General features: G+C 43.9%; 1 protein-coding gene across 2 annotated transcripts in view; it reads left to right on the top strand.

Moving 5' to 3' along the window:
* Positions 1-19,489, top strand: part of LOC148898162 (zinc finger protein 536-like) — a 43,517-nt gene extending 24,028 nt beyond the window's left edge. The window contains exons 3-5 of one of the 2 annotated variants that reach the window (XM_088997191.1): positions 1,197-1,787; positions 1,863-1,982; positions 18,855-19,489. In XM_088997191.1, the coding sequence (XP_088853317.1) occupies positions 1,197-1,787; positions 1,863-1,982; positions 18,855-19,090 (947 nt within the window). In that variant the 3' untranslated portion in view covers positions 19,091-19,489. Of the gene's footprint in view, positions 1-1,196; positions 1,983-18,854 lie in introns of both variants that reach the window. The other variant, XM_088997190.1, reaches the window with a different exon arrangement.
* Positions 19,490-20,058: the final 569 nt, after the last annotated feature.

Below are 20,058 nucleotides of genomic sequence, written 5' to 3' on the forward strand. Positions count from 1 at the left end.
AGGTGTACCTAACATCCAGGTATGGGAGTATTTATATGCAGAGTACGAAGATGAATCATTTTTGCTCAAGGACAGCGATATTTTATGGATTTCTACATTGCAAACATAAAAAAGAGAATCACTCTTTTTACTACCGTTCACTGAACGATTGTAGTTTTTCTATTAAAGTTGGAAACAAAGTCGAGTGTCGACTTCAGATCATTAGATCTGGAGAATTACCTCAGGGTCACATCTCGAGGTGTATGAAATTGATATTTCTCTGGCGGGGATGAATCACTGTTGTAACTCAGATATTAGTCCATTAAAGAAGAACAATAAGGCATCAATATGCATGGAATTAAATTAATGGTGGTGGGTTTATCTGCCTATCCCAGACGCATCCCTAAAAGACACAGTATAATGTATGGCCTGACCTTCAAATGCCAAGAGAGTGTTGGGCAATAAACTGCCAATATTTGTGGCTTAATGGCATTGGATGACTTTTACTGTAATTGGAATGGCAGCGAAACAGCTGGGCTGTTTAAAGACAGTATGAGGCCGCCGATCTCTTATTCAAAACGGTCGCAGGGAAGTGTGTTTAACCCCAAAGGGTGTTTCTGGGACCACAATGAGAATTACTCTGTAGGTAAACACAAGAAGCAGACTTTATGACATTAATTTTGGATAATGAAAGCTCGGGAAGGATTAAAGCTTAAAAGGAAATAGGCTAAAAATCAATCCCTCTTTCTCTATATTAATAAACATTTTGGAAGTGGAATGGAAAAATAAATTGGGTCCTAGTACGTATGTTGCGCTTCATCAGAGCCATTCACATGACAGTGAAACCCATTTCCTACCTTTCAGGGCTCCCTCTCGCTTTCGTTGTGTCGACAAGCACCACCCACTTTTGAATGTTTTACAATTTCACTCTTTTATTATTTCTGGAAGAATCTTGTTTAGTGTTAACATCTTTGGGTGTATTTATTGCACTCTGTGGTGGCATCTATACTGTAAAATGATGGATCACTGGAGCCGAAAGCTGATTACAAGCATGATTTACTGTGGGGCACCGCTTAAATCATTCAACTCAGCCCGGTGCAGGATTGCCGCATTTTTCATACTGAGAACAGTCGTTGCTACATGTGCCTTTCCTGGAACAAACTGCTTGCGATGCACACACAATCTGATGATGTGTTTGCTGCTCTTGTGTGCATTAGGTGACAATGTCTACAAGTGTCCGCCCTCCTGTGACTACCCCGCCATCGCTTTCCAGCTGGACCGCTACCACTTCCCATCCTGGCAGAAGAGCAGGGATCTGTCCTCCCCACAGCAGGCCACCAGCAGCAGAAGCTCCAGCCCCAACCCCAAGCCGCGACCCCGGTCCAGGGAGGAGAGGACTCTCTTCTTTTCCCCAGACAGAGAAAACGCACTGCTGGTCCCTGACAAGAATGCAGCCAGTGATAGTCCTTCTTCCGTTCACACCAACAAATCTCAGTATGAGCCTTTAGACTTGTCTGTTTCCTCTCATTCCACCGTGTCTCCTGCTGTGCTGCTTCAAATGTCTGCCGTTTTCAACAATGGACTCAATTCAATTCAAAATTACTCCACTGAACTTGAAATCAAACCGGCATACAAGTGTGATCTTTTGGGAATAAAAGCAGGTGTGGACAAACAGATTGTAGGGTCGACGGGCCTGAGTGTTGAAAGTCAGGTTGAGAAAACAAGCCTTGAAGAAGAGCGGGACGAACCAAATGAAGATACAATTGAGTGGCAAATGTTGAAGGATACCGGCCAGGCTGACGTCTTGGGTAAGAAGCATGATGAGATGGTCCCTTGGGCTTCAGCGGAATCAAACATGTTCTCACCTGACAACCTGGTCCCAGATCAGATCAACTCCTATCAGCAAGCTGGCCTGCTCTCGATCCTCAGGGCCCAGAAGAACCGGACTGGCACTCATAGGGCCACCCTGAACGACGGGGTCAGCGTTAATAATGTTGCATCAGGTAAGCCTGTACCCTATGCTGGATTTGTGATTTCCAACCCATCCAATGTGCCATGCCACGATAGTAGATTATGATCTGAAATTTGAAACTGGTCAAGAGCAAATTTTAATCAAACATGACTGTATGCATCCATAAATCTATTTTCATTGAAAAATTATTGTGTGTTTTGCAATTTTTTTTTTTTATCCACGAGCACATTAGGTTTGCGGTGAGTGTGAATAAACGTGCGTGTGTGTGTGTGTGTGTGTGTGTGTGTGTGTGTGTGTGTGTGTGTGTGTGTGTGTGTGTGTGTGTGTGTGTATTGCTGGCGTAGATCTCTGACAGTTTAGTGAATTTAACACATCCTACTGGTTAGTGCACACCTGTAGGTATCATTTTTCCAAATGATAGGCCAAATTATTTACTCTTACTCTCTTTGACGATGCAATGCTAATGAATGAACATGTCTTCTTGAGGTCTCCTGAAAAGTAAGCATTTTGGAAGTATGAGGATTCTGACGGCAACAATATGTACCCGGCAAGTGGCTGGCAATCTGTGGCAATATATCACCCATTTTAAGGCAATTGGGACAGGCTTTAACACACGTGTAACTCTGTGTTGCACGGTCGTTGAATGGTTACAATGTAGACCTCACAACGCAAATGGAGGTGCAAGGTTGGATTCCGGCTCTGGCCTTCCTATGTGGAAATTGGGGTCTACCCAAGCATCCGATGTGTAACAATGCATCGACGCTTATTACTTTAACTATGTTCATCTTTTTTCTAAATCAACTCTGCACATTCACACCAGGGAGATGGAATAGTCCTTTGCACGAGAAGGAGGAACACTCAAAGTGACAATGATGGATTAAAAGCATACACTGTAGATGTTTTTAATTAACTCATTCACTGGCAGAAACGAGTATACACGTTTCACAAACGTTCCTTTCTCAGTTGTCAACGTGTATACTTGTCTAAAACCTCACATTCAAGAACCAGCTACATACATTCTCGCGAACTGTAGGATTTCAAGGACATTGTGACAAGACTTACTCCGACTGTAATTGTCGTCATCACGGTGTTTGCATCCACATTTGCATTGTTTTTTTGTTGCATTTTCTCGTGATACACCCCAAATGTCTTGTTCAAATTCACTAGGAGATCCTAGTGAATATGAGCCTGTCAGAGATATAACAGTCAGACACCATGGACAGAGACTCGGAACCAGAAAGATTGTCCCCACTGCCGGCAGGAGACGTAGTCATCAATGACATACGTCTGAATTCTGCGCCCCTCTGCCAAGCTATTTATTAAGAATACAGTAAAGTCTCGTTATATCGATATCGGATATATCGATAGTCCCGGTTATATCGATACTATTTCTATGCACGCACGGAGAAAATTACATGCAAACAGGGTCGGATATATCGATAGTCCCGGTTATATCGATATTTTTTCGGACTCCCTTGAATATCGATATAACGAGACTTTACTGTACATGCAAATTAAAGTGATTCATTAGTAAAACATAGTTTTCTTGATTAGCATACCACACCTATGGACGTTCTGAGCAACAACAGATGCAAGCAATAAAACTTTGTATTTCCCATGAACTGATAAATCGATGAAAAGGTTTTTTCAGTCGTCATCTGTACTTCTTTGAAGGTGTCTGACGTTTCGCTTCTTATCCAAGAAACTTCGTCAACAAACTAAAGTCTTACTGGTAGTTTAGGCCCTATATATATCCATACTGTCCAGACATGGCGGTGCCGGACTCTGATATGATAGTTCCCTGCTTTCAGGTTGGGAGGAGCAGAGGACTACCCCCTGCAGCTGTTCCACTGATAGTTCCTATCGTTCTGACTAATGACTGGCCTGATTTCCTCGCTCTTGCTTCTCTGCAAGAAAGAACCAAACTTAAACGTCTGTGTAAGCTCTCAGTTGTACAGGAGTGGTCCATCCATGAAAAGGCTTCTTCAGCCGTCATCTGTACTTCTTTGAAGGTGTCGGACGTTTCGCTTCTTATCCAAGAAACTTTGTCAGCAAACTAAAGTCGTACTGGTAGTTTAGGCCCTATATATATATATATATATATATATATATATATATATATATATATATATATATATATATATATATATATATATATATATATATATATATATATATGGCGGTACCGGACTCTGCTATGATAGGTCCCTGCTCTCAGGTTGGGGGGAGCAGAGGACTACAACTTGCAGCTGCTCCACTGATAGTTCCTATCGTTCTGACTAACGACTGGCCTGATTGCCCCACTTCGACCGGTATCACCTCATCAGTATTACTAACTACCAGTACGACTTTAGTTTGCCGACAAAGTTTCTTGGATAAGAAGTGAAAGGTCCGACACCTTCAAAGAAGTACAGATGACGACTGAAGAAACCTTTTCCTCGATGGACCACTCCTGTACGACTGAGAGCTTACACAGACATGAACTGATAAGTTTGTATCCTGGCTAAAAACCTCTCTGTGTGAAAAGGAGTTTGAAGTCCTAAATTACCCCTGTGATAAAAGACTTCCCCAGGTCGTAAATGACCCCTGTGAGGTTGGCCGTTTACATTGCTGTGTCCGTTGACCCGATTGACCCCAGGTTGCCCGTCACTTGTGTATTAAGTCAGAAGTGTCGACAAAGCATACAACAGCATGAAACTTTTAAATATGATAACTTCTTATTCTCTATCAGAGCCTTCCCTCAGAAGGTTGAATACTTCTGATAACTCTGCCAGTTCATCGGACAATGACTATTTCTCAACAAGTGGGGATAGGTGGAGGGGGTGAGCGGAGAGCTTGGAGAACCCTCGAGTTAGAGGAGTATCCTTTCACAGGAAATTCTGGAATAACGACTGATGAAAACCCAGCAGAACCGAGTCCATTTGAATTGTACAGTGTTTTTATTGACACAAGGACTATTGACTGGTAGATACTAATCGTTTTGCTGAACAAACTGGGCAGGGATTACAAATTGTTTTTATAACCAGCATCAATGATATGTTATACAAATATACATAAATAAAAAATAGTCTGAAAAAGGAACGTTTCAAACAAATGTTGGCGAAGGGTTTAAGTCACTGAGGCCAAATCAATGGCAATTGCTTTGAATCAAAGAAGACTTTATTAATCAGTTTGAGACGTTTCCGGGCCTCTGAAAATGTGGATGCCTTTTTTTGATTGATGGTAAGTCCACCATTGATGCCAAAGAGTGTCATATCCTGACAGGCTGAACAATTTTGTAGTTTTCCACAAGATGGCAATTAACCTGTGTATTGATTTTTTTTCTTACATGTTTTGTTTGGTGCGTTGCCGTTAGATTTTTCTCATATAAAATACTATGTACTTTGGGTTCGATGAAAGTTGGGAGACACTGAGATCATTTGCAGTGCTGGCCTTAATAAAGAAGGTTGATGCTTCCATCTAGTGGACAAAGAAGATCATTATCTATTGGATTTCAGGAACACTGCAAAAGTGTCACGGGATTTCAATCAAATCCATCAAGTATCCCCGAAACAGCCGGCAAATGTGTTGAATTGTTTGTTACAAGAGACTCCGTAACATTGCTAGCTTTTCGCCTCCCAAAACAGAATATGGCAGCCCCACCAGTGTCAAAAGGATATATATATATATATATATATATATATATATATATATATATATATATATATATATATATATATATATATATATTTATGCGTGTGTGTGGGTATGTCTGTGTAAGCTCTCAGTCGTACAGGAGTGGTCCATCGATGAGAAGGTTTCTTCAGCCGTCACCTGTACTTTTAAAAAGTACTGATGACGGCTGAAGAAACCTCGTCGATGTGTGTGGTTATGTGTGCGCGCGCGTACGCGTGCGTGTGCGTGAGTGTCAATGCATCTCTTCGTTGAAAATAAACCAAACCTCACAGATTGAGTTTTCTTTGTTATTCTCCTTTGTAAAACTTCTAATTTATCAGAGCTAAGGAAGACTCAGGTGTGCCACACTGATTACCTCCACGCTTAAAGAAGTGATCTAATCTCCTTGTGTGATAGGTTACAAATGGCCCAAGCCAATTGAGCCCCCCCAACCCCGATAGAGAGGCTTAAAGCTCTTGTGCTGGTGTGATACGCTTGCTGAGTGCAGATTTAATAATACTGTCTCTCAGGAGAGGGAATCCAACAGCTGGGGTCTTTGATATGCATGTATTATGAGTGCAACACGATACACCTTCACTCCTCTCCACCTCCTTTTTATTCAAAAACCCAATATGTTCACGCGAAAGACGGGAAAGTGCCTGTCAACTCCATTAGGGATTCACATCTGTTCCCTTTCTTTATGATTTGAATATCAACTTGTAGTTTTGTGTCATCTCGCACAGATGGTTGTTATAATGTGGCAAAAGCCATGTCTCCCCTTCCACGCCTCTCCTAGTTTTCACACTGTCGTATTTGTAGCTAATGTCAGTTGCATTTAAAAATGAAACAAAATGTGATGAACTCTGAGTTGTCATGTTTAAAATAAATGGATGGATGAAAGTATCCGGACAGCTGGATTTTTAGCTTTAAAAAAGCACAACACGTCAACCCCAATGTCACCATCTGGTTTGTTGTTTTAGCAACGTGTTGTATCATAAAACTAAAGTGTGACTCAAGTATTCTATTTGTGCGTTCTTTTTGTGAATTATCAGGCTATTTTCTGGCTTGTGTCACACATAGACATTGATGCTCAAACTCCAATGGTAAACATATGTTCAAATACTGTATTGGCACTTTTATAATAATAATAGAATCATACATTTCATTTCTAAGCGCCTTTCAAAACTCTCAATGTCACTTTACAGTCAGAAGATACGTTTTTCTTTGGGTGAGCAGCGGCATCCACAAGCCCCAGTTCACTCAAGCTAGACAATCACCCAAATCTAATGACCCCCACATACACGTTGCCCAAAATGCTATTGCCTTTAGAGGAGAACTTTATAAGGCTCCTCTTCTGAAATCAAGTCACACATCTGGTGCCTAACTTGGAGGTACCGGCTCACGTGCACTTTCAATGTAAAAGTGCCAACGGGTGAATTACAGGGGAAGTTTGATGGCAGTTCAATACTCCGGTATTTGACTCCACATTCAAAATTGGAGCTCAGCGAGGGGGTTGACAGGAATGCCTCGCCTGCATCTGTGGGAATTTTCAGCTCTTCCTCATCAAACTTGCATGCGTTTTGTGGGCTTAAATGGACCTTTCCTAAAAAGTGTCCTGTAAAGGCAAATAATTACAATTCACAGGGAACCCAAAGGCAACTCACAGGTTGATCATTTCATCAAGAGGCGTGTCGCAACACTTTGCCCATATGATGAGTCACGGCAGTCACCTCCTGGATGGGATTATTTCAAACATTCCTCAGTATTCAGCAGATTGATTTTGTCTCACGAAGCAGATGTCAGAGCCACAATTAGGCGGCGTCAGTCAAACGGGACATTGAGACAGATGAGTGACATTGAGAGTGTGCGGAGTGTCCTCCAAAAGTTAACAAAGCAGGTGGCCCAGCAGGCTGTCCTGTCTGCGGCATTGACCAGGTGGCTTTGTCATGGGGCTGTCTCCCGTTCGCCCCCATCCTTTGCGAACTGGATGGCATGTCGAGTGGCACGCTGACATATTGCCGGGCACGCTGGACATGGAGTGATGCGTTTGCGCTGACAGCTCGGGTCGGCTTCAATGTGCCAACAGTGGTAATTGGCCAGATGGTGACCTCCCTTTGAACCTGTCTGCATGCTCATTAGTTTCACATGGGACAGAAACCTCTCTTGCGTTTTTCTCTGCGATGCTTTCATTCGACCAGTAGATGGTACCGTTTAACATGCTAAAAAAATCACTGACTTCCAAGGCGTGTCGTCATATTTCAAAGGCTCAGTAGGGGAAAGTGTTTTGATAACGTGATGCCCTTGGATAACTTTGAAGCAGTTGACAAATGAAGTGATAAAGCCCAGCTTCTTGCAGTGAATATGAGAAGATCTATACAGAAATGATTAAGAATGGAGAGAAAGAAAAGGCTCGCTGTATGAAAGGGATGAGTCATTATCTCATTGTCTGACCTCTGTGTTCCCTCCGTGGAGGGAGCAAGAGAAAGGGAGCGAGAAAGATGGCAGTAGATGGAGATAGATGGAGCGACAGCGAGGTGAAAGAGGAATAAGCGGCGGAGCGCCTGCCTCCACGAGCAGATGTCGTCTGAGGGCAGGGAGAGGGCAACACGGCCCTCTTTTGTGCCGTTCCTCTCCTCATACAGATAATGAAGGGTGGAGTGCTGGGAAGGATGTGCAGTCATCACTCACTGTCTGTGTGCCATCAGAGCTCAGCACTGTGTCATCCGTCACCATTCAGCTCTTCTGGCCGCCGTCGGCCCCGCCACTGTCATCATGGTCATTATCTCAGACACAAACACACACTCACACACACAAAAATGTGCACTTGGTGCTGAGGCGGGTCATGATAACGCTTTTTTCCTTTTTGTCCTGCTGCCGATTCAATATTGCACGAGTCTCATCACCATCACCAATGTACCACCCCACCCCCGCCACCATATATACCTTTCAAAATTCAGGGAAAAAAACACCATATTAAGTTACAAGATGACAGGATTATGATTTAAATGATGACACTTAATAATATTGGTGCACATTGGCTGTGTGTCAAGGCCTTGTTTCACTCATTTCATGCGTGCAAGGGTAACACAAATAACAAATTATATATTGCACTAAACAATGGCCAAAATTAAACAGCACAGATTCTTAATCTGCCCGCCCTTGACCACCACATGGTTTGAGAAACATAGTGGTGGACGTCTGATAGTAACATATGTGGAGAGGTCATTGCCATGGATAAAACAAACAATGGACCTAATGAATTTCACTATAAGTGCTAATTGTATTGTATTTTTTGGCAATTATTATCAATGCCCAAGGATCAAATACCCTCCCCCCGCCCAAAGAAACATCGTAACATTTACTTTTTGCCATGTTTTCTGGAATTTCAGAAATCTATTTCTTATTGTTTTCTCCCCAATATATATATATATATGTCGTGCGGCGAGACAGCAAGCAGGTGGAAAGTTGATAAAAGTTCACTCAGCCAGATGCAGGAAGGGTATTGTGAGTTTTCTTTATTTGAAGTTGATATCAGTTTTCGGCAGACCCCAGGTAACACTGCTCTCCAGGTTGTCCTTTGTCCCTCTTCTTCCTCCTCCAAGAGACTGGCTCAGGCTGGCTTTAAAGGTGCTTCACCTGAGCTTCTGGCCAATCAGGTCCCAGCGGCAATTGGCCATTCCCAGGTGGTTGCAATCACCTTCTCAATCAGTCTAAATCAATTAGTGGTCGCCCAACTCTACTGTTTTGGATGGGGAGAAATGTGCACCTTTCTCCCATCCAAAATCCAGAACACACAAAATTATTTAACATTTCTTTTAGCATCATGACATCATTCACCCCCTCTCCTCAGAGTTCAGACATTCTTGTCAAATAATCAGCAATAACATTTGTTGTCAGGGCAGAGAAAGTCATATGTGACAGGTCCTATTCTCCTAGTCACAGCGTATGGGCCCTGCCACTTTGCCAGTAGCTTACTTGATCCCATATGCAACAATATTAACACCTTCTGTCCAGGGTGCCAATCTCTCCCTGATAAATTCTTGCCGTTATTCTCGCTGGAGATCCTCTTCCAGCTCCTGACGTTCTGCATCTTCCGTTTCTTTCTGGAATTCTGGGTTCAGAAACCATGGGCATTGCAGCTTGTCTTAGATGATGAAACTGTGGAGGTTGGGCATGTTAAGTAACCCAACTTGGGAGTTTCTTGTGCGGGAGGAAGGTTCGTTGGCCTGGCTGTTCGAGAGTCAGCGCCCCGGGGCTGCGGTCCCAGAGGAGGATAATGTTAACTAGATCGACTGTCAAATGTCCATTCTTACTTGTTGGGTGCATCTGATCTCTAGATCTGTTCAATCAACATCACCTCTTGTCTGAGTCTTAGGCTTCACCACTGGTTCCATCTCACTCTGCTCAGTTCCATCCTTGGCTTGGCAACTGTCAGACGCCTCATGGAAAAGAAGAACGGCATCTTCTTGGGGCAACTCAAGCTTCTTGATCCCCTTCAGAACTCTTCAGTCCAGTTTGGTTGGCCCGTGCTACACAACTTCTTACTCGTCCCACCTTCTTCCTCTCGGCTTCCTCTTATCTTTTCCACTTCAGCAAGGCGTAACGATCCCACCTTCTTCATGCAGGGTGAAACCATCCCACCACTGCCACCAATTGTCGTGCGGCGAGACAGCAAGCAGGTGGAAAGTTGATAAAAGTTCACTCAGCCAGATGCAGGAAGGGTATTGTGAGTTTTCTTTATTTGAAGTTGATATCAGTTTTCGGCAGACCCCAGGTAACACTGCTCTCCAGGTTGTCCTTTGTCCCTCTTCTTCCTCCTCCAAGAGACTGGCTCAGGCTGGCTTTAAAGGTGCTTCACCTGAGCTTCTGGCCAATCAGGTCCCAGCGGCAATTGGCCATTCCCAGGTGGTTGCAATCACCTTCTCAATCAGTCTAAATCAATTAGTGGTCGCCCAACTCTACTGTTTTGGATGGGGAGAAATGTGCACCTTTCTCCCATCCAAAATCCAGAACACACAAAATTATTTAACATTTCTTTTAGCATCATGACAATATATATATATATATATATATATATATATATATATATATATATATATATATAAATCCTCGTCTCACCCACCATGGGTGGTGTCTGTCCCCCATCTTAGCTCGGGTCCTCTACCAGAGGCCAGGAAGCTTGAGGGTTCTGCGCAGTATCCGTGCTGTTACCAACACTGCGCTTTTTTGGACCGAGATATCCGATGTTGTTCCCAGGGTCTGTTGCAACCACTCGTCGAGTTTGGGGGTCACTGCCCCGAGTGCTCCGACCACCACAGGCACGACTGTCACCTTTACCTTCCAGGCCCTCTCCAGCTCCTCTCTGAGCCCTTGGTATTTCTCGATTTTCTCGTGTTCCTTCTTTCTGATGTTTCCATCACTCGGGACCGCTACATCCACGACAACGGCTTTCCTTTCCCTTTTATCTATGACCACGATATCTGGTTGGTTGGCCATTACCATCTTGTCAGTCTGTATCTGGAAGTCCCACAGGATCTTTGTTCGGTCATTGTCCACCACCTTGGGAGGTGTTTCCCATTTTGACCTTGGGGTTTCCAGTCCATACTCCGCACAGATGTTTCGGTAGACTATGCCAGCCACCTGGTTAGGGCGCTCCATGTAGGTTTTCCCTGCCAGCATCTTACACCCTGCAGTTATGTGTTGGATTGTCTCAGGTGCCTCTTTGCACAACCTACACCTTGGGTCTTGTCTGGTGTGGTATATCCCTGCCTCTATGGCTCTGGTGTTCAGGGCCTGCTCTTGGGCAGCCAGGATGAGTGCCTCTGTGCTGTCCTTTAGGCCAGCTCTCTCTAGCCACTGATAGGACTTCTTGAGATCAGCCACTTCTGCTATGGTTCGGTGGTACATCCCGTGTAGGGGCTTTTCCTCCCATGATTGTCCCTCTTCCAGCACCTCATCCTCGTTCCCCATTGTCTGAGACATTCTCTGAGTACATCATCCGTTGGAGCCTTCTCTTTGATGTATTCATGGAGCTTGGATGTTTCATCCTGGACAGTGGCTCTCACTCTCACTAGTCCCCGGCCTCCTTCCTTACGGCTTGTGTACAGTCTCAGGGTGCTGGACTTGGGATGGAACCCTCCGTGCATGGTGAGTTTTCGGGTCTTAACATCCGTGGTCTGAATCTCTTCCTTTGGCCACCTTATTATTCCTGCAGGGTATCTGATCACCGGCAGGGCATAGCTGTTTATTGCCCGGGTCTTGTTCTTGCCATTGAGCTGGCTTCTGAGGATTTGCCTCACTCGCTGGAGGTATTTGGTCGTAGCCGCTTTCCTTGTTGCTAGTTCGAGGTTGCCATTGGCCTGTGGTATACCGAGGTACTTGTAGCTGTTTTCAATGTCTGCTATTGTTCCTTCAGGGAGTGAGACCCCTTCAGTGTGGACTACCTTGCCCCTCTTAGTCACCATCCGACGACATTTCTCCAGCCCGAATGACATTCCGATATCACTGCTGTAGATCCTGGTTGTGTGGATCAGGGAGTCTATGTCCCTTTCGCTCTTAGCATACAGCTTTATGTCATCCATGTAGAGGAGGTGACTGATCGTAGCTCCATTTCTAAGGCGGTATCCATAGCCTGTCTTGACGATTATCTGGCTGAGGGGGTTCAGTCCTATGCAGAACAGCAGTGGGGAGAGTGCATCACCTTGGTATATGCCACATTTGATGGACACTTGCGTTAGTGGCTTGCCATTGGCTTCACGTGTGGTTTTCCACGTCCTCATCGAGTTTGCAACGAAGGCTCTCAGGGTCCTGTTGACCTTATACAACTCCAAGCATTCAGTGATCCATGTGTGTGGCATCGAGTCATATGCTTTCTTGTACTCAATCCAGGCTGTGCACAGGTTGGTATGTCGGGACCTGCAGTCTTGAGCGACTGTTCTGTTAACCAGCAGCTGATGTTTGGCACCTCTAGTATCTCTACTAATGCCTTTCTGTGCTTTGCTCATGTATTGATCCATGTGTCCACTTATCTTAGCCGCAATGATGCCTGACATGAGCTTCCATGTTGTGGAGAGACAGGTTATTGGCCGATAGTTGAAAGGAACTGCACCCTTTGAGGAATCCTTCATGATCAGGATTGTTCGCCCTTCGGTTAGCCATCCTGGGTAAGTTCCATCAATCAGCAACTGGTTCATTTGTGCTGCTAGGCGCTCGTGGAGAGCTGTGAGTTTCTTTAACCAGTAGGCGTGGACCATATCCGGGCCTGGTGCCGTCCAGTTTTTCATACCTGAGACTCTTCCTTGTATATCTGCCGCTGTGATGGTAACAGGGTTCTGTTCAGAGAGGTTGCTGTGCTCCTCTTTCAAAGTCACCAGCCATTGTGCACTGCTGTTATGTGCGACCTCCTTCTCCCATATGCCTTTCCAGTATCTTTCAGTTTCCAGCCTTTGAGGGTCTGCTCTGCTGTTAGAACCCTGCCACTGAGCGTACACTTTTGCAGGTTGTGTGGCGAACACCCTGTTTATTCTTCTGGCCTCATTCGCTTTCGTGTACCTCTTTAGGCGACTGGACAAGGCCTGGAGCCTTTCTTTGGCAGTTTCGAGTGCTTCAGGTATGGTTATCTGCATGTACCTCTTGGGTATTGGCCTTTTATTCACACCTCTCTGGGTCTCCGTCAATTGACTCACATCTTTCCGAGCCGCCTTGATCTTGGCCTTGATCTTGGCCTCCAACCGTCTTTTCTATGGTGGGTAATGAATCTCGTGGCTCTCATGGTTGCTCTTGTAGCCAAGCATCTCTAGGATCACTGATGCTGAGGTGTATATCAGCTCAATGGTTTCCGTGATCGTTCTCAGTGCTGCATTCACAGTTTCCATGAGACTTTCAGGTGGTACTTCACATTCTCGTTTTCATTCTTGCCATGATCTTATCTCTCAGGTCAGTTGCTACCTCGCTCAGCATTTCATTCATTGGGGCTGGCTTCCCAATCGCATCATTCATTGGGGCTTGCCTCCCAATCTCTGGTTGAACCGCTTTCTCTGATGTGGCAGCCTGGAGCCCTTCACCTCGGAATTTGTGTTGTACCTCTTCAATCTCAAGTTGTGATAGCAATTGCCGTTTGTGGATATTGGAACACTGAGCTACTAGTTGTTTCATGGTCAACCGTGACTGTGGGTTTCGAAGTAACCATTCAGCCCCCATTCTCCGCATGTAACCCCTCTGACTAGGGTTGCTTGAGTAGTAGCATTCCAACAGAGCCATATTATTCGATCCAACACAAATGACCAAATGATTGCGATACGTTCGGGATTTAATATTTTGTTTTGAACCTGTGTGCCACATGATTTCAATGCAAATGGCTATTATGAATACTTTCTTTCAGAAAAGACAGGAACATAGGGTGACCTATAAGAGTGGAGGCAGAAGTACACAGTAGACTACATTTTGTGTCAACGGCGCCATCTAAAGGAAATCAGTGACTGCAAAGTAGTGGTTGGTGAGAGTGTAGCCAGACAGCATAGGTTGGAGGAGATGCAGCGCACGGTTAAAGTAAAGGTGGCAAAGGCTAAACAAGAGGCCTATGATGACTTGTATGCTCGTCTGGACAGCAAGGAAGGTAAGACTGATCTTTACAGGCTGGCGAGACAGAGAGATAAAGACGGTAAGGACCTGCAGCAGGTTCGGGTAATTAAGGATACAGATGGCAATGTATTAACAGGTGCCAGTAATGTGATGGCAAGATGGAAAGAGTACTTTGAAGAATTGATGAGGAAAATGAGAACGAACAAAGAGTAGAAGACGTGATTGTTGTGGACCAAGACGTAGCAAGCATTAGCAAGGATGAAGTGAGGAGGGCGCTGAAGAGGATGAAGGGGGGAAAGGCACTTGGGCCTGATGATTTACCAATCGAGGTATGGAAATGTCTTCGAGAGGTGGCGGTGGTGTTCCTGACTGGGTTATTCAACAAGATCTTAGATGGTGAACAGATGCCTGAAGAATGGAGACCAAGTGTACTCGTGCCCATTTTTAAGAACAAAGGAGATGTACAGAGTTGTACTAATTACAGAGGAATAAAGTTGACGAGCCATACAATGGGTGCCATCTTGCTTGCTACAGCTGAAATGGAATTTCCCCCCCATCATATAGCCTACTGTCTTCCACAAAATCAACGTTGTTCCCCTCAGCCCCCCCCCCCCCCACCCGGTATTGGCATCTCATCTCTCATTCTGTCAGCAACTCACAGTCCCTCCTTTCTTATTTCCTCTCCAATCTATTTGTGCCTGTGCATGGCCATTTAAAGCGACAGGATCACACCGCGTGTGTACATTTTGCCTCATAGTGTATGTGGTCAGTTTGAAAGCTGTGGCGAAAATCAACGTCTGAATCAAGGATCGTGTGGTGGAGAGATGGATGGCTCCGATCCCGATGCTGTCTCCTCTAATTGTAAAATATTAGTTACATTAGACTCTCGTCTGTGATTAATGGAAGTTATTTGGAGGTTGCCCTCTCCTGGACCTCCCCTCTTCTCCTTTGGGAGTGAGGGGGAGGACCAGCGACTCCGGTAAGAAAAGGAGCGACAGCAAGAATGAAAGACAAGCGAGGCCTAATGTGGGCATGAGACCTTTTTGACCTTTTTTAACCTGACCACATGAGAGCATCACCTTTTTTCACCAATGTGTCCAGATTTAAATCAAGACCGTAGACAGATAAAACTATAAACATGTGTGTGTGTGTGTGTGTGTGTGTGTGTGTGTGTGTGTGTGTGTGTGTGTGCGTGTGTGTGTGTGTGTGTGTTTTAGTTTGTGTTTTTTTCAGATTATATTTGTTTCAAAAGTGAGCTCAACAGTCAGCATTCAATTACTATTTCGAGCCCCCCTTCTTTCCCATTGTACACTCCACAGACACAAAACCGTGGATGCCAATCTGATGACATTCACATGTGTCAGGACTTGTTCACTTCTATAATGTGTGTGTGTATGTGTGTGTGTGTGTGTGTGTGTGTCTCCTTTATTGTCCATCCGGTTATTATGCACTAGCATATGGAGCATTACCTTTTATTGCACACACCTTCTGTGAATTTTCCCAAATCTCCCCCTCAAAACACATTTTATGTAGATGTAGGGCCAGTATTCAGCTTCCCGCAGCTGTCCGAGCTCTGATGATGAGTGTGATCGAAAGGAAAAAGGGAGGAAGAGGCAAGTGAAGGGGGAGGGAGGAAGAATGTGAAAAAGTCTGAAGACGGCCCTTAGATTTTGGGAAGTGATTTTCAAATGACATCAGCGCATGACGGTTTACTGTAATCGTAAATCACCGAGAAACACGTTGATGTGAGAGACAGACAGGAAAAAAAGAAAGTTATTTGATGAGCTAACTCGTCCGGAATAGCACTGCAGAGTGCAAGGACACGGGTCCATCAAAGCACAAAGGTAAAGAAGTCATTCATTTAATCACATCACCTTCAGGCTTTGGCGTCAAGCAGGTGTTTGGTGTACATTAACGCCAGACCAATGCATGGACGCGATTAACTGCAATGCACTGTTGTTTGTGTGGTTAAAGTGAACCACATCAATAGGAGCGAGTGAGTTAAGTTGCATGGGAAAGACAGGAAGTTTTGACATTCCTTTCCTCTCTCTGCTACAAACGCCTGTCATTCCTCAACTCAACACTTGTGTGCATGTGTGTGTTTATTTATTTATCTCAGTGTATGTGTGTGTGTAGTTTGTACATTTGGAAAAACCAGGAAATGAGGAAATGGGTGACAATGGATTAGAGAGGCTTTCATATCTCAAGTTCAAAATCAGCTCAAGCATTTGCTTGAGAACCAAAGGAATTACTCAGAAATGGTCTATTTACAACAAAATACCAAGTACTCTGTATTGAATAATAAATAATAAACATGCATCACTCCATACAACCATTTTCTAGCGTTCATACTTGGTTTGAAGGGGAGCTGGAACCTATCCATTTAACTTTTAGGGCTACCCCCCGGTCTGGTCGCAAATGCTAAATTAAGTCAATAACAAATGATAATGAACAAAAACAATTAGTACAGCTAGTGTGCTCGTGGTTAGCACATATGCCTGGCAACTCAGAGGTTGTGATTCTGATTTCTGAATCTGTTTCTTTGGTTAATTAAATACAGCGACACCTTGGCTTATGAACTTAATTGTTTCCCAGAAAGTGTGTGTAAGGCGAAAAGTGTGTATTCCAAATGTTAATTTCCCATAGGAAACAATTAAAATGAGAATAATCAGTTCCCAGGTCCCCATAAAAATATTTTTCAACTAAATAAGCATTAAAACTACACACAACATACCATATTTTCTGTACAATAAATGTGCTATGATATTGTAATTAAAGAAATAAACTGTACTATATAATAAAGTTGTTTTATTTATCTTTGTGATGGTCGTGCATGGCTTGATGGAATCATCATAATCATACATTTCATTTATAAGCGCCTTTCAAAACTCTGGATAGCTTTTTGCATAAAGTGTCTCAAGGAGCTCTGCGTTGTACATCTTACAAGTTGTGATATTGCAACAGCAACAGATGCAGGCAGACACACTAGAAAATTAATAGCTGGTTCCCTTGTTTGTATGTTCACTTCAAATTGTACTGATGGCTTGTGCGGGTTATTTTTGGCACCTGATTGATGGGATATTTTAACCTTGCAGTCTACACTCTGCCTTTGAACTATCAATACAGCTGAAAAGAGTCCAAATTTCAATGTGTTTTCTATCAATTTTCTCACCATTTCACATTTGTGTTTTTTTTCACTTTTGTTTTTTGTTTCAAGCTCTGTTGTCTCCCTTTCGTGTGTGTGTCTTTCTGTGTCTGTAACTCCTCCCCCCGCTCACTGTTGCGTGTGTCCCCTCCCTCCTCTACCACGGATCTTGACCAATCACGTGCGGCTGTAACTGGGGGTGGGGAATAGAGGACCAAAAAAAGTTGGCTGCCATTTCTAGCTCCTTCTTAGGCGCTCCAAGAACCGTCTCGTTTGTGAACGATACATCACTTATTGTGTGTTTCCGGAAAAATAGTTCATATGCCAAGATTATATTCTCGCGAATTTAACGATCGTATGGTGAAAAGTTCGTTAGCTAAAGAGTTCGTAAGCTGAAGAATCACTGTACTCTAAATTGTTTGTTTCCGCGCATTGAATGTGGATATGCTTTTTTTTTTTTTTGGGGGGGGGGTGTCCTGTAATTGTCCAGTTTGAGGTGTACACCACGTCTCACCAAATGTCAGATGGCAGAGGCTCATGCCCACCCGGCCACACCCCCAGTGTGGTAAGTGGTGTAGAAAATAGGTTTGGGATTTTCCACCCGCCATTGACTCCTCATTCACTAATTGATGACCCAGCATCAGTATCTTGCTCAAGGACATGGACACGAGGGCCAGGTATTGACCCCATAGTCATATAGCCATGCTGCCGCAGGTGGATGTGTGAATAGCCTCATATGGTTTTACAGATGGGAAAAAAGGTCTCAAATGTCATCTGCATGGGTCGAAAATTAGACGGTACTGTACAGTATATCTTGATCAAGGCCAGGTTTCTGAAGCAGGGGTTGCACTACAGCATGATTAAAATGTGCGTGTGGGAGAGGGACTACTTGCAGAAGTGAGGAAAAGCAGAGTCATCATAGCTCAATGTTCATTTGGCAAACCATATTTTCGAAAAAAGGAAACCGAAAAAAGGACGAGACAACGAAAAACACCTGGAAAAAACACAAAGGGTTGAGGGAGCTGATTGGTTCAACACAAGGGACCCGTGTGACGAGAACAGACGAAGGCAAAAAGACCACGAGGGAACAAAACCATTTGTAATCTAAACAAAAACATAACAATACCCTGCCAACTTAAAAATGTTATTCGTAAGACTGCCCCCCCCCCCAAAAAAAAGATTTTGAGTTTGGGCAGAATGTTTTTAGTATATTTGAAAACGAGGTGGGAACACCGTTTGTCTAACATCCTTTTGCAGGGCAACAGATTACAGTGACTGGCCACAACATCTGCTATAGCTGCACAGTCAAACAAAATCCATTGCAAATTATATGTCAAATTTTGCCTTTACAAACAATTTCATAGATATACTCAGCAAAAACGTTTCTTTTTGGAAACACACAACTGTACTGCACCACAGTGAGTTGTTTCGATTTACCCAAGTACTTTGTTGACTTTTCTTCCTAGTTTCCAGACAATAGAGAAGATTTATTTGCTCAACCTTCTTGTTCTTTCCCCTTCCTAGGTCGGAAGCCATTCCCGTGCAAATATTGCCCCTACAGTGCCTCGCAGAAAGGCAACCTAAAGACGCACGTCATCTGCGTCCACCGAAAGCCCTTTGACAACAGCCTGTACCCCGACCGCCGTCTCCGCCGCTCACACACTCCACACCGGCTGTCCAGATCGCCACCGAATAATCCGGAAAACGATCGGGCTGTGTGTAAAGAGCCAATCGACGCTGCATCGCTTTGTGGGACTTGATGTTGTTGGCAAGGAAACCACCAATACAGACAGTTAGGATTATTGCTTTGCTAAGAATGAGAGAGGGGTTTGTGTTAAAAGGAGAGGTTATGCACTTTCTTATGTTCTATAATGATATAACACTTGTGGGTGTTCACACACTAAGTACTAAACAACTGTTCGTTCCCTTCGTTCCTCTTTTGTGGTTCCTTCAGACAGATCATACAGTAAAAAAAGAAGGGTATTTTCAGCTGTGTATTGTGGGAAAACAGATCCCAGTTAACAGCAAATGTTTATGTACATTCCAGTGTTTCTTGAGAGATCCACAATAAGTATTTATCTGTAGCAATGAGGTTGCATATAATGATGATAATAATAATAATAATAATAAAGTCCACTGTGATGTGAAAGTGTAACAATAAAAATAAGTGAATTTCATTTTGACAGTGAGTCTATAGTTTGTGTTTGGACACATACATCAGTTCACCGCTCGTCCAGTCGGCCCAAAGCATTTGTTCCTTCATCCAGTAAATACCCTGTGTTATGTTATTTTCATTTTTTTCTGACTATCACTCCATTTCCCTTCCAGTCCACAAGTCTTATCTATCTGTCAGGATACGGTGCCAGATGTTAGGACTTTCGTGGTAGCAGATGTAATGAAGTAGAATGTTGCACATCAGAGCTTCCATTTGTTCTGGATTCCACTCCAGGGAGAAAGGCTCTCTCACATACAATTATTGGCCATTAACTCCACTGCTTTATGCCACGGTGCGGGAACAATGCTCAATTAAGGGGAACCAAGAAAATGGGAAAACCTGTCGAGATTCACAATCAAATCTTTGAAAGAAAAAAAAAACCAAAACCTAATTGCTCTCTTGTTGCGAAAATAAAATGCAGTCCACTCTTGTTAGATATGTCCCCGGAAAGTGTTGCCATTTGTGGCCATTACCGGCATATGATCCACTCTGCCGCCGCCTGCCGTGCCAACA

The sequence above is a fragment of the Hippocampus bargibanti genome, linkage group LG05 (genome assembly GCF_051943395.1).
Source record: "Hippocampus bargibanti isolate YZ-2025 linkage group LG05, ASM5194339v1, whole genome shotgun sequence".
NCBI lineage: Eukaryota > Metazoa > Chordata > Actinopteri > Syngnathiformes > Syngnathidae > Hippocampus > Hippocampus bargibanti.